Source organism: Chroicocephalus ridibundus, chromosome 2 (genome assembly GCF_963924245.1).
Source record: "Chroicocephalus ridibundus chromosome 2, bChrRid1.1, whole genome shotgun sequence".
In the NCBI taxonomy this organism is placed as follows: domain Eukaryota; kingdom Metazoa; phylum Chordata; class Aves; order Charadriiformes; family Laridae; genus Chroicocephalus; species Chroicocephalus ridibundus.
Window position 1 is genome coordinate 28,461,194 of NC_086285.1, and position 12,583 is coordinate 28,473,776.

General features: G+C 38.3%; 1 protein-coding gene and 1 long non-coding RNA gene across 4 annotated transcripts in view; both read left to right on the forward strand.

Annotated features, from left to right (window-relative positions):
• The window catches only part of SDHAF3 (succinate dehydrogenase complex assembly factor 3), a 34,307-nt gene extending 22,023 nt beyond the window's left edge, over window positions 1–12,284 (forward strand). Inside the window, exons 1-3 of one of the 3 annotated variants that reach the window (XR_010069830.1) lie at window positions 5,181–5,620; window positions 7,284–7,425; window positions 11,906–12,044. Coding sequence is in view for 1 of the 3 variants with exons in the window: in XM_063324885.1 (XP_063180955.1) it covers window positions 11,906–12,109 (204 nt within the window). In the remaining 2 variants the exon portion in view is untranslated. Of the gene's footprint in view, window positions 1–5,180; window positions 5,621–7,283; window positions 7,426–11,905 lie in introns of those variants that run through there. The other 2 variants (XR_010069831.1, XM_063324885.1) reach the window with 2 other exon arrangements.
• LOC134511240 (uncharacterized) lies at window positions 5,029–7,246 on the forward strand. The gene is made up of 2 exons (XR_010069832.1): window positions 5,029–5,187; window positions 5,305–7,246. It is a non-coding gene; the product is annotated as an uncharacterized LOC134511240 (long non-coding RNA).
• Window positions 12,285–12,583: the final 299 nt, after the last annotated feature.

Consider the following 12,583-nt stretch of genomic DNA (forward strand, 5'->3'; position numbering starts at 1 on the left):
TAACACGCTTATAAGAACTCACCTGTGTTTCCCAGTGGTAATATTTTTAAATTATTTTTGAAATCATACGAGTCCACCTGTATGTGGGCTTTCTTTTATTGATGACCAATCTCCTTCACAGTCTCTGTGAAGAACACACCTCAAAATGTTAATGCCATGTTGAAGCAGCAGGTAGATAAGCTTTAATGACTTCTTGCTCGTCTGTTTTAAACGTCTCCACAAACACGCAGGTAGGGCTTGTCTCCCTCCCGTGTTACTAGGGGAACTGTGGTAAGAATGGCCAAGAAAATCGGCCTTTGACAGTATTTTCTGCTGCCACATTTGCTTTGCTAAATTAGTGTCCCATGTATTGTATTGGAACAGGGAACGTAGAATATGTTCATTTAAAACTGGGGAAGTTTCTGTCTGTTTGTCCTGAGGGACAGATCTGACTTTTACAGTAATGATCTGGTCTGCTTATTAAATATTGCCCATGACTTTTTACTTAATTCATTCAAGCACATTATTCTTCTACAGGTCCATTAAAGTAAAAAATTCAGTGTACCCTCAGCAGAAGGGTTATTTGTGGTATCAGTGAAATCAATGCAAGATGCCTATTTGCAGATTAAGTTTTTGTTTGTACTTGAGGTTTTCTTCATTACTGTATACTGTATTAGTTTAAGGTTTTGGCTCTAATGAGCCTGTAGGAATATGAGTAATGGAAAAATAAGAATACTGAATCTCTTTTGGATATATCTGTATGCTTGAAATGCTTCATTGAGTATAAATTGAGTAGAAGAACATGCATGGAAAGTCTTTCAAGTGTCATCATCTGGGATATGTAATCTTTTGCATGTTCTTGGTTAGTCTCTAGCAGTCTGGAAACTAATGTGGTTGTCTTGGAAACAGTCTCTATTTTCCTTTTGCGAATATCTAGATGTGAAATCATTGTCTTCCTTGAAAATCTGGAAGCAATACTTATGAAAGAAATAACCACAAATTTAAGATGCTTGTCCTCTATTTAGAGAATTGGTGCGGGAGTCTGTAAGTGATGTTTGCATTGTCAGCTTTAATTATAGTTGTGTAATTGTGTTGCTAAAACAGTCTTTAGGTTTTTTTAGGTAAAATGTCTGTACTTAGTATTTGTCTGGGAATTGTCTGCAGTGAAGCACTTTGCCAAGATTTCCTAGCTTAATATTTAAATAGAAATATTAAAATATAACTAATGCATTGAGGAGGTTAAGTTCCTAAAAACAAACTGATACTATCACTTCTAGTCTTTTCCCTTGCCCTGCTTTAGCAGCACGTGATAAAACCTAGAATTTTCTGTTAGATTGTAGCATAACATTTGCCAGACAAAACATCAGCAGTAGACAAAAGGGCACAGGACAACTTTTTTATTAGCCAAAGAGCTGCCATGCACAACATAAAATGTCAAAGCAAAACAGAAACTGAGTCAAGAAATAACCATCTTTCAAATTGCTGAGGATTTATTAGGATTTGTATGAAATTATGAAACAACGTTCTTGAAAGAAGTTTAACTTTTCTGGTCTGTAGCTTATTTGTCTAGTCACAGTAGTCTTAGAGTTTGGTATTAGAAACAGTGTAATTTCGTGATAGTTTTTACAGATAAAAGTCCAGACTGAATAATTTTTCATGTTTTGTTCTTAAATTGTTAACTATATTAAGTCCTAATCTTTTTTTAAAAAATATATTTCTCTTCCAAGAATGTTGTCTCCAGTACCAATTTAAAAGACCCTCAAATACTCATATGTACTTCAGAGGAGAATATTTTTTTTCATTCTTTCATAAAAGAAGGTTTTTTTCAGTGGAGAAAGCTCACGCTTTGGATGATACAGCCTGTCCCAGGGAACAGGACCATCGTAGGATCTTGTTGAGCCATTGGAACCCATTCGTGTGACCATCTCTTTCGTTCTACCTCCCATCTCTTCCTCCTGCCCCATTTCTTGTGTGCATCTACATTTCAGATTGATCTCTCTTTTTCAGATCTTAGTTGGTAATTTTATTTCTTTCTTAAATGTTGTTTTTCCTTCAAGTATGTTATGATTTCTTTTTTCCTTTCTTCTTCCCTAGAACGAGCTCAAGCTTTCTGTTTAAGGCCTGAGATGAAGTTTATTAACATAAATGGAGAGGATCTTAAAGATTATGGTTGTTATCAGATGGTGCAAAAAGCTTTTAGTGACCTAGATTTTGGTCCTGATGTACAATACTGATCTAAGTATTGTGCATCCAGAAAGAAATAATTAATCACAGCTTGTTTTTCCACAAATGACAGTAAAGTCACTCTGATGTACTGTAATGCCGATGTGATCCATTTTGGTCTTCATAGCATTGATATATTGTTACTTTGACAATCAGGCCACAAACTTCCCACTTTCACCTCAAATTATGATCTCATAAGTCCTACATGAGAATAGGACAGTAAAATAACATGTTATTTAATCTATAAACAAAGCCGAGTTAGTTCTTGAGCTTTTTTCACATTCCTCTAAATAAATGTCATTTCTTCCAGTTTAACAATATTAGTAAACTGTGTTCAAAAAAAGTAGTCCATTTATACCTTCCTGATCAAATAATAATTCTCCGTGCTGATTACTAAGTATTACATAATTGTATTACCTGGCTCCATTTTAGCTGAACAATTTTTTATTCTCTCCTCCCAAAGTGCAAACAAGCAAGTCACCAAAAACCCAAACCCCTTACACGGTAACAGTTCTGTGTAGTAGTAGTGTGTGCATCATTGTGTTACTGTGATCGCTACCCTGAAATTTGGTTGATAATTGCGTATTCTAGCAGTCTTCCTGAATCTCCTGGAAAAAACCATGATACTGTTAAAGTTCTTGTGGCTTTTCCTTTCAGATCAACTTTTAGAAAACTTTGAAGTTTTCTGGTTGTTCCCATTTTTATGACCCAGTGACTTTGTCCTGGAGAAATCTGTTTTACCTCTGTGTGTTGTAATTAGAAATGGTGACATGGTCTTTCGTCCTCAGAAATTAAAATACATGTAATTCAAAGTTTTCTAAGGATAAAAAGGAACTGCAGGTTTTTTTTTCCCTTCATGTGTTTCACGTCAGGATGTTACTCAGTCTGACTTCAGCAGGGTTACCCAAAGAGAAAACAAACTCCAGGGGAGGAATTGTAGATTCATTAAAAGAGAAATGGTACTTTTGTTGCCTTTTGTAATTAAAAACAGCGAAACAAAACAACTAATTGAAACTTTCCTTTTACCGTAAGAAAGGAAGAAGTTGATTGAAGCCAGTCACCTACAGTCAGCGAGAGAGAGATGTAGTTTCTTTCACAGTGATGAGACTCACATCTCTGGAGGACCCTGTATTCAGTCATCATGTCATGTCTAAGACAGAAGTGTCTCTCTCTGACGCTCAGCACAAAGACAACCTGCGTCTCTAGCTTCACTTAGACGTGTAGCATTTAGATATGGACAATGCCATCGCAAGTGCTAGGCTATCCTCTCTTGGCTTGAAATGGCCTCTGCAAATCTCTCCGTCTAATAATGGACCGAAATACAAAATAGCTTACCCTAGCTGCTTGCTCTTCACACAACTTGCTTTTAGAGCACCTCCGTAATTACAATTTGATATATTTGTTAGAAAAGGGAGGGTTTTATTTCACCTGCAGTGTTTTTCTTTGGGGATAGGACATGTATTCCATTCCATAGTGAGATGGGTTCTCCGGATTTGTGATCTTGAAGGGTGCTTGAGGAGCCAGTTTGACTTGTGGCAAACTATTTTTGTACTTTTTGTGTTTTCCATTTGTGCTTAAACGGACTCTGTTTATCTGCTGCTCTGCAGTCCTCGTTTTTCCTTCCCTTTCTGGAGTGCCATTGTAGCGGCCGCATCAGAAGAGGCACAGGGACAGTGGCCATGAGTTGCCTACTCTGGTTTAGCCCCGCTCTGGGACTTTCTTTCCCCTGCTCAAGAGGTAGCGATGCACAAGGGAAGAACAGGGGTCATGTCCTGGGAGGAATGCATTTTGCACTGTTGCTGAATTAGAAAAAAATGCTTTAAAAAAATTTTTTTTTCTCACATAGTCTGAATTTTTCAGAAATATGTATGAAAATGTGCTTTCCTTTAATTTCTGAGAAGAGTGCTTTTTTTTTCTTAAAAAAAAAATAATAGCGTTTCAGCTTCAGTAAAAATAAGGCACTCTTTCTGATACACTTTCGACTCTTACTTATGTGTGCTTAAAGTTTCAACCTAGTGTTCTTATGACTGGTCATATAAGCTACTCAGTGCATTTTTTTAACTGTTCATGCTTTTATACATAGCAAACCTCTGAGTAAAACGTACCTATTTAATGTTACATCCTAACATCTGCTTAACTGAACTCTTCTGTTAGTAACAGAAAATGTCAAGGGTGGCTGGAATATGAAATGAAAAAGGAATAGCAGATTTTTTAGCTTGTTTAAGGTGTCTTATTCTTTATGTCTAAGAGCTGTCAGAAGGTGGTAAACAGATCTCAGAACAGCGGCATTTATAACCAGATTGCTCTCATGAAATATAAATAAATCATGCAACAGAACAGCTAATTACATCTGTAGCCTATAGCATAGTCGCTGGTATCCCATCCGTTAGCAACCGTGGTGCTTCACTCAAGCCAAACAGCTTGAGTTTACAGTGTGTTTAGTTTGAGTGACAGAGGTTTGTGTGTGAATGCGAGGAGGATTAGAATATTATTTTAGCGATACATCAAGATAGGCGCCGTGTCTGGTCTCTGACATCGCAGCTGTGGCTACCTTAGCCCAAACCATCCTGTTGAAGGGCCATGCTGTGGCTTTCTTTAACATCTCCGTGCTGGGAAAATCTCCCTGGTTTCGAAACCAGAAAACTCACTGTTACTTTGCACAACTCTCTGTCTCTTAGTAGATATTAAGCATCTTGTTGATGGATTCTGTGCTATGGTATTGGTAATGAAGGAGATGCTAGAACAAGAAAACATGAGACAAACCACTGATTTCTATGATAAATAAGCTTGTTGATTTTTTTTTTTTTTTTTTTTTTTTACAGATTAGCCCTATTTTTATGAAGATGAGTTTGTTTCTCATGCTTTATTTAACTGGAGCACGATGCTGTTTTAGAGGCCTGACTGTTGCCTCAGAATGCGAGCATTGGCTGCTGCACCAGAGCTGGAGCATCCGTGAATGAAAAGTTTGGCCTCATATCTCTGGATGTTGGTGTTTTCCAGGGTCGCACATAAAGTCCTATAGTGTTTTTGGAAAGTTGAGAGAATAATCTTCGAGATTTCCCTCTCATACTCACACTACAGTTAATAATTTTTTTTTTGCAGAGCCACCCAGCAGTAACGACTTGTCCTGCATCATTCAAGCTTTTGTAGGACCCGTAAATGTTAAGAAAACTCTGAAGGTTCATGCGAGTTCTTCTCACTAGTAGTTGCCCTGGTTTGCTGTTACGCATATGATGTATGCTTAGGTGATGTAAATTCCAGAAGAGAAAGTTGTGTTTTCACCTTCTGTCAAGACTTGCAGTAGGAGCTGGACATCTTTATTCCTCAGAGATTCCCTGGTGTGCTGGGTACCTCAGAGCAAAATTCCCATCCTCCTCCTGTTGCCCTTTTCCCAGCAATTACTATTTGGATTTTCCATGTAAGAAGCTCTGATAATGCCAGCCATATGTCATTACCTGGTATCATTCAAATACCATTTGATGGGTATTTTCCAAAGCAGGAGGAAGGCTTACACACCACCCTTTATAGTATATTGACTTTTTTTTTTTTAAACGATTGTGGTGTGTCCTTTACGAAAACAAAAGTGATTTGAAATGGTCTGATAATACATTGTTCCTGTTAGAGGATGTGTCACTTCATATAGGTGTTTATTCAGATTGGGTAATTCATTTTACAGTAATTGTATTTTATGCAATTTTAAAAATGTTTGTGGGCTATTTTAAGTTGTCTTGTAGGGTGAAATATAGCTTGTTACAGCTTAACGTGTACACAAGTGTATGAAAGTACCACTGAAATTGTGTATTAAGCTGATCTTAAGTGTGGTAGAATTTTCTTGGGTTTGTTACTACATTTCTAACTATACTTACAGCTTCAGGTAAAATATATGAAGATGCTCTGGAATTTCATGAGGTATAGCTCCCATTTAAGAATCACGTCTATAAAAAATTCCTCTTTTGATGATACTCAATTAGTTTAACAGACCGACCAGTTTTGTAGTAAAAAATACAGTAAAATCAGTTGTAGAAAAATGATTAATTCAACATATCTCTGCACAATAACAAGAACAGGTTGTTCCTTGCTGTGCTGTTCGTTCACAGTTGTTTCTTCGTGCTACCATCCTCGCAGCATGTGTTTGATTTTTGCTCCTAGTATCAGCAGAAGAATTTGAAATGCTGCAATTTTAAGTTAACTTCCACGGGGAGATGAGGGTGGCCTGTCAGGCTGTCCTTTGTTTTTTTGATGTGACCCTGGGGAAAAATAATTTGATAGTGTTTTTCAGTGCCTGACTGTGCCCTGTTTGTTTAACATGTCTCAGAGTAGTTGTTTCTGATCTGGCCCCAGTAATGTTGTTGTTTATCAGTATTATTAATTTGACTGCAAGTGGGGGTAGTCTTTTGCAACGGATAAATACATTGGCCTTATACTTCAACTGTTTAAGGGAGATTAACGTTTTAGATCTCTTTTTAAGAGAAAATCTAGCAAGCAAGCGAATCATACAGGTAGTTACTGTGAACAGACATGTGTATGCTGACTTTTTCTATCTAAATGAATCTTAGATTTTTTTTTTTGAGCAATTGTCCAAAATGTAGCATTGTACATGTTGAGGAGGATGCCAGATTAAATAGAAATGATGATTACTGTTCTTCCCAGTGAAAATGGGCAAATGAGCTCTTAACCCATTTAATCTTACAGTTAAATCATAAATGTCTATCAGCATTTTGTATTCGCATCTGAGATAAATGTCTGTCAGCATGCACTGGACCAGGTAGGAGTCTATATATCTGGCAAAGAGGGAGTGGGGCTTTTGGTTGTGTGGCTTTTGCTTTTTTTTTTTTTTGCATTTACTCCTTTCTTAACTTGGAAAACAACAAAGCTTACACCCTTTCTGTAATGTGTGGTATTTAAAACCTCAAATGTCACCCATCCCCTTGCCCTTTTGATGAATTTGTGCATTCTGTGAATGCTTATGAATCAGAGAGTAGAAGAAAACCGTGTATTTTGCTTCAGTTAATGAATTTAAATAAAAAAACCCTGTGGCTATTGATTACAGCAAATACCTTCTTTTTTTTTTTTTTTTGTAGGAATCACTTAGAGGTTCAAGTATTTAATCATGTCATAGGATTTTAAGAGAACCTGTTGGGTAGATTCGGCTTGTGTGCTGTAGATGCTAACGTGACCTGTGGGCAGAACCAGCACGTCTAAGGCGTTCGTCAGGGCATTCAGGTGAGGCATCTGCCTCTCTGCACTGACGATACGGAGAGTTTTGGGGTGTCTCTGTGGTTGCACGTACAGTTGGCAATGCAGGGACCTGGCCAGTCTGCACCTCCTTTTGGACTGGGACGGATGCTGGGAGGAGTGGGACTCTGAGGGTGTCTGTGATTTGAATGGCCAGCATGCTGGGATTGAATACAGGATAAATCTGCCATCTTTTGACAGTAAATGCTCAGGAGAGGTTGTCTTGACTTGGGCTTGATTCTGATCCTCTTTGCTTTTTGTGGTAGTCGTATACAAGGGGGCAAAGACTTTTACCATTCAGCTGTTGGTTTGGGTTTTGTTTGTTTTTTTTTTTTCATGTGGGTGCCTAGAAAATGTACAGCTGGGGCAGGCAGTGGATCATTGCACGAAGAGCTACTTGCAAAGAGCCAACCAACCAACCCAAAAAAACCCCAGAGGTGCAGAGGTTGTCCCTGCCTGACCTGTCACACTTGACCATCCATGCAAGGCAGGAGAGTGCCTGTGTGCCTCTGCCAGCCTTGTGTACGCTGAGCCTGGCTCTGCGAGGGTGCAGGTTTGCTTGTCTCCCGTTTCGTGTCCCCTGTTGCTGGTTTCTGTGAGCAGAATGCAAACCGTAATTGGAATAAGATGCCCTTGAAATATCCACCAGGGATTTGTGTCATGACTGAAAAAGGAGTTTTGTTACATTTGGAAGACATAGTTATATGTAAAATAAAATGAAAGGCAGAAGCAAAGTAATTTTTCTTGTTTGGGAAAGCTAAGTCGGGGGTTTGAACTGAAACGTTCTGCTGGTAGGGAAGATGGCAGTCATAAATAGTTAAATTCTGTGTCTGTTAAGTTCTACTGCAAACTAGAGCATACGCAAACATGCTGCTCCTCCTTATTGCCTGAGAGGGACTTTGATCATCATATTTCATGGCCAGAGGTATATTATTGAAAGAACAAATGTTAACTTGTTTTGTTTGGTCGTTTGGGTGGTGTTCCCCCCCCCCCCCCATTATGCTTTTTAACCTATTACTGAACTTTGGAGTTCAGCATATTAAATTTCGTGTGCAGTTAGCAAAATGGTGCATTTTCTGTATAGAATCTTACATTACAGAACTATGTACCAGCAAATTATGTAGTACCTTTCCACAAATCACTGATCGTGGAATAACAGTATGAATTTTTGAGGGAACAGTAATGTGTTAAACATTTAAATACCCCAGGCTTTGTTCATTCCTCATCTGGCATCACAGGCGGAGAAAATGGGATATGCCATATATTTGGTCTTTTCCCAGCGCTTTCGTAAAGGCTGAAACATGTTTTCTTTGGTGCATCACTGCCTTTTGGTAAAACGAGGTGAGAAAGTTCAATTTTCTGTCATGAGCCAGCCAAAACCCAGCATGTTTTCAGGGTCCAATTTTGAATTTTTGTTCACGCTATAAATCGATGTGAACCCACAACTATTGAGGCTTTCTGGCATGTACAAAACATTTGTTCAGCTAGAAAATGAGTGAGGGGAGAAAGAGCCAGTGGTGACATGTCCAGACGGGAGCACGGAATGCTGTAAAGTGGAACACCTGGCATCAAGGAGTGGGGAAATACAGTCCATCGCTGTGTTGTCTGGATGGGGGGCATCCGTGAGAGTGGGCGTTGTGGCTTTGTTGAGGACCACTGCTCTGAGATCTTAATTCTCTAAAGCTGATGCTTTGTGAAAGGTGATGACTTGATTAAAAAAGAATAAAAAATACTGCAGACTCTTTACCAGTAATTAATTTGATATTTTGGGGAAAGATGATCTTCTAGTTAACAAAGTTTGTAAAATTGTAACTAGTCTTTAAAATGGACTTCAGTTATTTCTAGGTACCGTAGCCCATGCCTGCAGCAGTAGCCCCAACCTGCTCCCAGGTGGTTGATCAACAGCGGTGGGGAGGTATTTTGTCCCATAGAGGAACCTGCAGTGGTAGGACATCTCACGGAGGGGTTCTCGGGGTTTGTACACTTAGTCAGGTCTCTTGATAAGACATGGAGAGTTTCACGTTGCTTGCTTTCGCTATTATTTCTGAATTATATGCTGTGAATGTTTTTGTTTGGTAGAATGAGAATTTCTTTCTTTGGAGTCCAGAGTCAGTACTGAGTGGACTGTTCTGTGTAGAAATTTGAAGATAGAATTAGGTGGAATAGTAGTTACGCAAGATGTCAGTGTGCTACTGGTCTGCTGTTTGCTTCAGAGGTCGCATTTGTCCATCTGCCTTGATGAGAAGTTCTGTAAATCACAAAGTTGAAGAGTTTTTAACCCATTATCCCTTTTCCTCTTGTCTATTGTTCAGTCATTGGGAAAAAACTGTTTAGTTCCTCCTAAACCTTGGACCAACTCTACCATAAGGCAATACCACTGAGGTGTAGAGTTACTGCAGGGATTGACAGTAGTGTCACTGTTCCTGAATGCATATTTAATGTAAAAAAGGGAGAGGTGATGTGGGGAAGAATCTTGGTATTATAAAAATCGTTATTTTTCTTATTAGGTAACTTTAATGCAAAGTTCTGTTGCTACAGATCTCTCTAAAAGATATGAAGAATCGGTTTAGTTCAGAGTCTGTATTAATATAAACTTGCCTTTGTTGGCTGGGTTTGTTTTATCTGTGTATTTTCTTTAAATAGCCATGAATTAAGCTTTGCAGCAGGACTGGTAAGATCCTGCTGACTTTAGTGAGACTTGGCATGGTCTATAAACAATGTAGTGTATTTGTGTTAGTAAACGTCATTTTGAAATTTTATCACATACTCATGAATAACATTCTTCCTTCTCGCCCACTTCTCTGGAATTATTAGACGTACAGCTGAAGCAGTGGCTTTAGTAACTTTGCTGGTAATTGGATTAACAATTCAGTATTCCATAATGAGGCTCCTTCCAGCTGAAAATTTGAAATTAAAATAATGCTTATATCTCATTGCCAAAATCCCATGCTTTTGAATACTCATGGTATTTAATCCTTTATTTAAAAAAAAAAAAAGAAAGATGTTATCACGTAACACAGTCATCATTCTTATTTATTCAGAATGGGTTTTTTAGTTCAATTTCTCATACTATATTCAGAGCTGCAACTGAAACTTTAAGGATACTTTAAAGGATACCTTACTAAAATAGGAAGGAAACCTGTATTTTTTCAAATAAAAATTAAACTTTGAAATTGATTTCTTAATTGTGGAGTTTGTTTTTAAGTTCCTTGTAGGAACAATAAAAGTTCAGACTCCCTTCCAGCCCAGTGCTTGAATGTGGGCTTAACTTTTAAACATGCGAGTAGGTTCAGTGACTTCAGTGAGTACGCACGCCGTGAGGCTTTTGACAAATTCGCTCATCGCAGCTTCTTTGAGAGCGGCTGCAGCGAGGCAGGCGCTGGGCAGAGGGGGACGGGGAGTGCACAGGAGCCCCTGGATGGGCTTTGAACTGTCAGCGGTACCACCAGTAGCCGAATTAAATTTGCAAAACTTTCAAGTGGTGTAGTTCAGAGAAGTCGTAAAGGTCAAAGGTTGCTCCAAAGTGGTGAGAAAGCGATTTTCCAACTATGCTCACATTGCTGCTGTGACCTGTTGGCCACTTCCATTTCTGCCCTTGAGAAAGTTTTGCTTTTATAATGGTCCCCAGCCTGGTATTGATGTAAAACATACCGACCGTTTTGCCTGTCCACTGATGTAAGTGCTGTTATTTAAGTAAACGTGGTCCAAATGCTTTTTCTTAGAACAGGATTGAAAGTAAGTCATAACAAATTTACTTATGTTCAAAACAGTACAGAAAAGTGGTTATCCTTTTTTTTTCCTTTAGGGAATGAGTATGCAATGTGCAGGTATCTGTCCTTCTTATTCTCCCCTAACTTTTAATTTCGATACCTAATTTCTTCCAAAGCTGATGGAGCGACAGAAGTCTCACAGTTGCTGAATTCCTACCACCTTTGGAGCAGTCCAGGGCTGGATGCAAACGACCTTATTAGTTCCCAGAAATGCAGAGAGTGGTTAGGCAGAAAGGCTTAAGGACATTGTATAATTATAGATCGCTTTTTCTAACACATATCTTCAAGAATAATACTTTTCCAGATTTATAAGTTTACAAAGTGAATCCTATTGATAGCCTGGTAGATAGAAAACACGTGTTCTAATAGTTAAAACTATGTAGATGTATCTGATCTATAATTAAATTTTGTTTTGTTTTCAGTGGTAGTACATGAGATGACAGAATTAAATTAATCTGTACATATATGATATGCATTTTAAACTGTCTACTTAAAACTGACTGTAGATACTAGAAATGTCTTAATAACTTTTTCTTTCTTATAAAAAGTATATTTTTTTTTTGTCGTTTGGTGTTGGTTAATAGACTGTTGTAGAAGGTTGAGTAAGAGTATGTTATTACGGTAAAATGGCATTAAAAAAGGTTGACCTGAATCCTGCATTTGTCGTTTTTGTGACCTTTGTATTCCTTCCTCATTAGAACTATGCAGCACTGATACAGCAACAAATTAATGAGGACAAACAAAACTTGAGAGAAAAGACTGTGTATGGAATCCAGCTCACAGAAGAAAAACTTAATGACTTCCGTGATGAACAGATTGGGCAGCTGAAGGAACTGATGGATGAGGCTACCAAACCTAATAAAAAAATCACCATTTCTAAGGACTCGGAACAGAATAACTAAAAGGATTTTAAAATTGTTTTAATGCATACAGAAGCATTTTGAGGCTTCCTTTTCCAGTTACACTTAAATGTGGTTTCTGTAGAATAATGGGTGCTGCTGATGTCATAACTTGTCTGAAACGGATGTCTCTGGCTATTTGGCTTTCTATGCAAGAATAAATGTTAAAATGGAATAATCATGGTAATTTTATGTTAATTGCAATATTTTTTTCTCCTAATGTGTGGTGTGTTGACCTTGGCTGCATACCAGGTGCCCACCAAGCCGCTCTACCATTCTCCACCTCAGCAGGACAGGGTTGGGAGAAAATAAGGTGGAAAAAACCTTGTGGGTCAAGATGATGACAATTTAATAAAGCAAAAGCAAAAGTTGCACATGGAGGTGAAGGAAAACAAAAGATTTATTCTCTACTTCCCATGAGCAGGCGATGTCCAACCACTTCCCGGGAAGCCGGGCTTCAGTGTGTGTAGCAGTTGC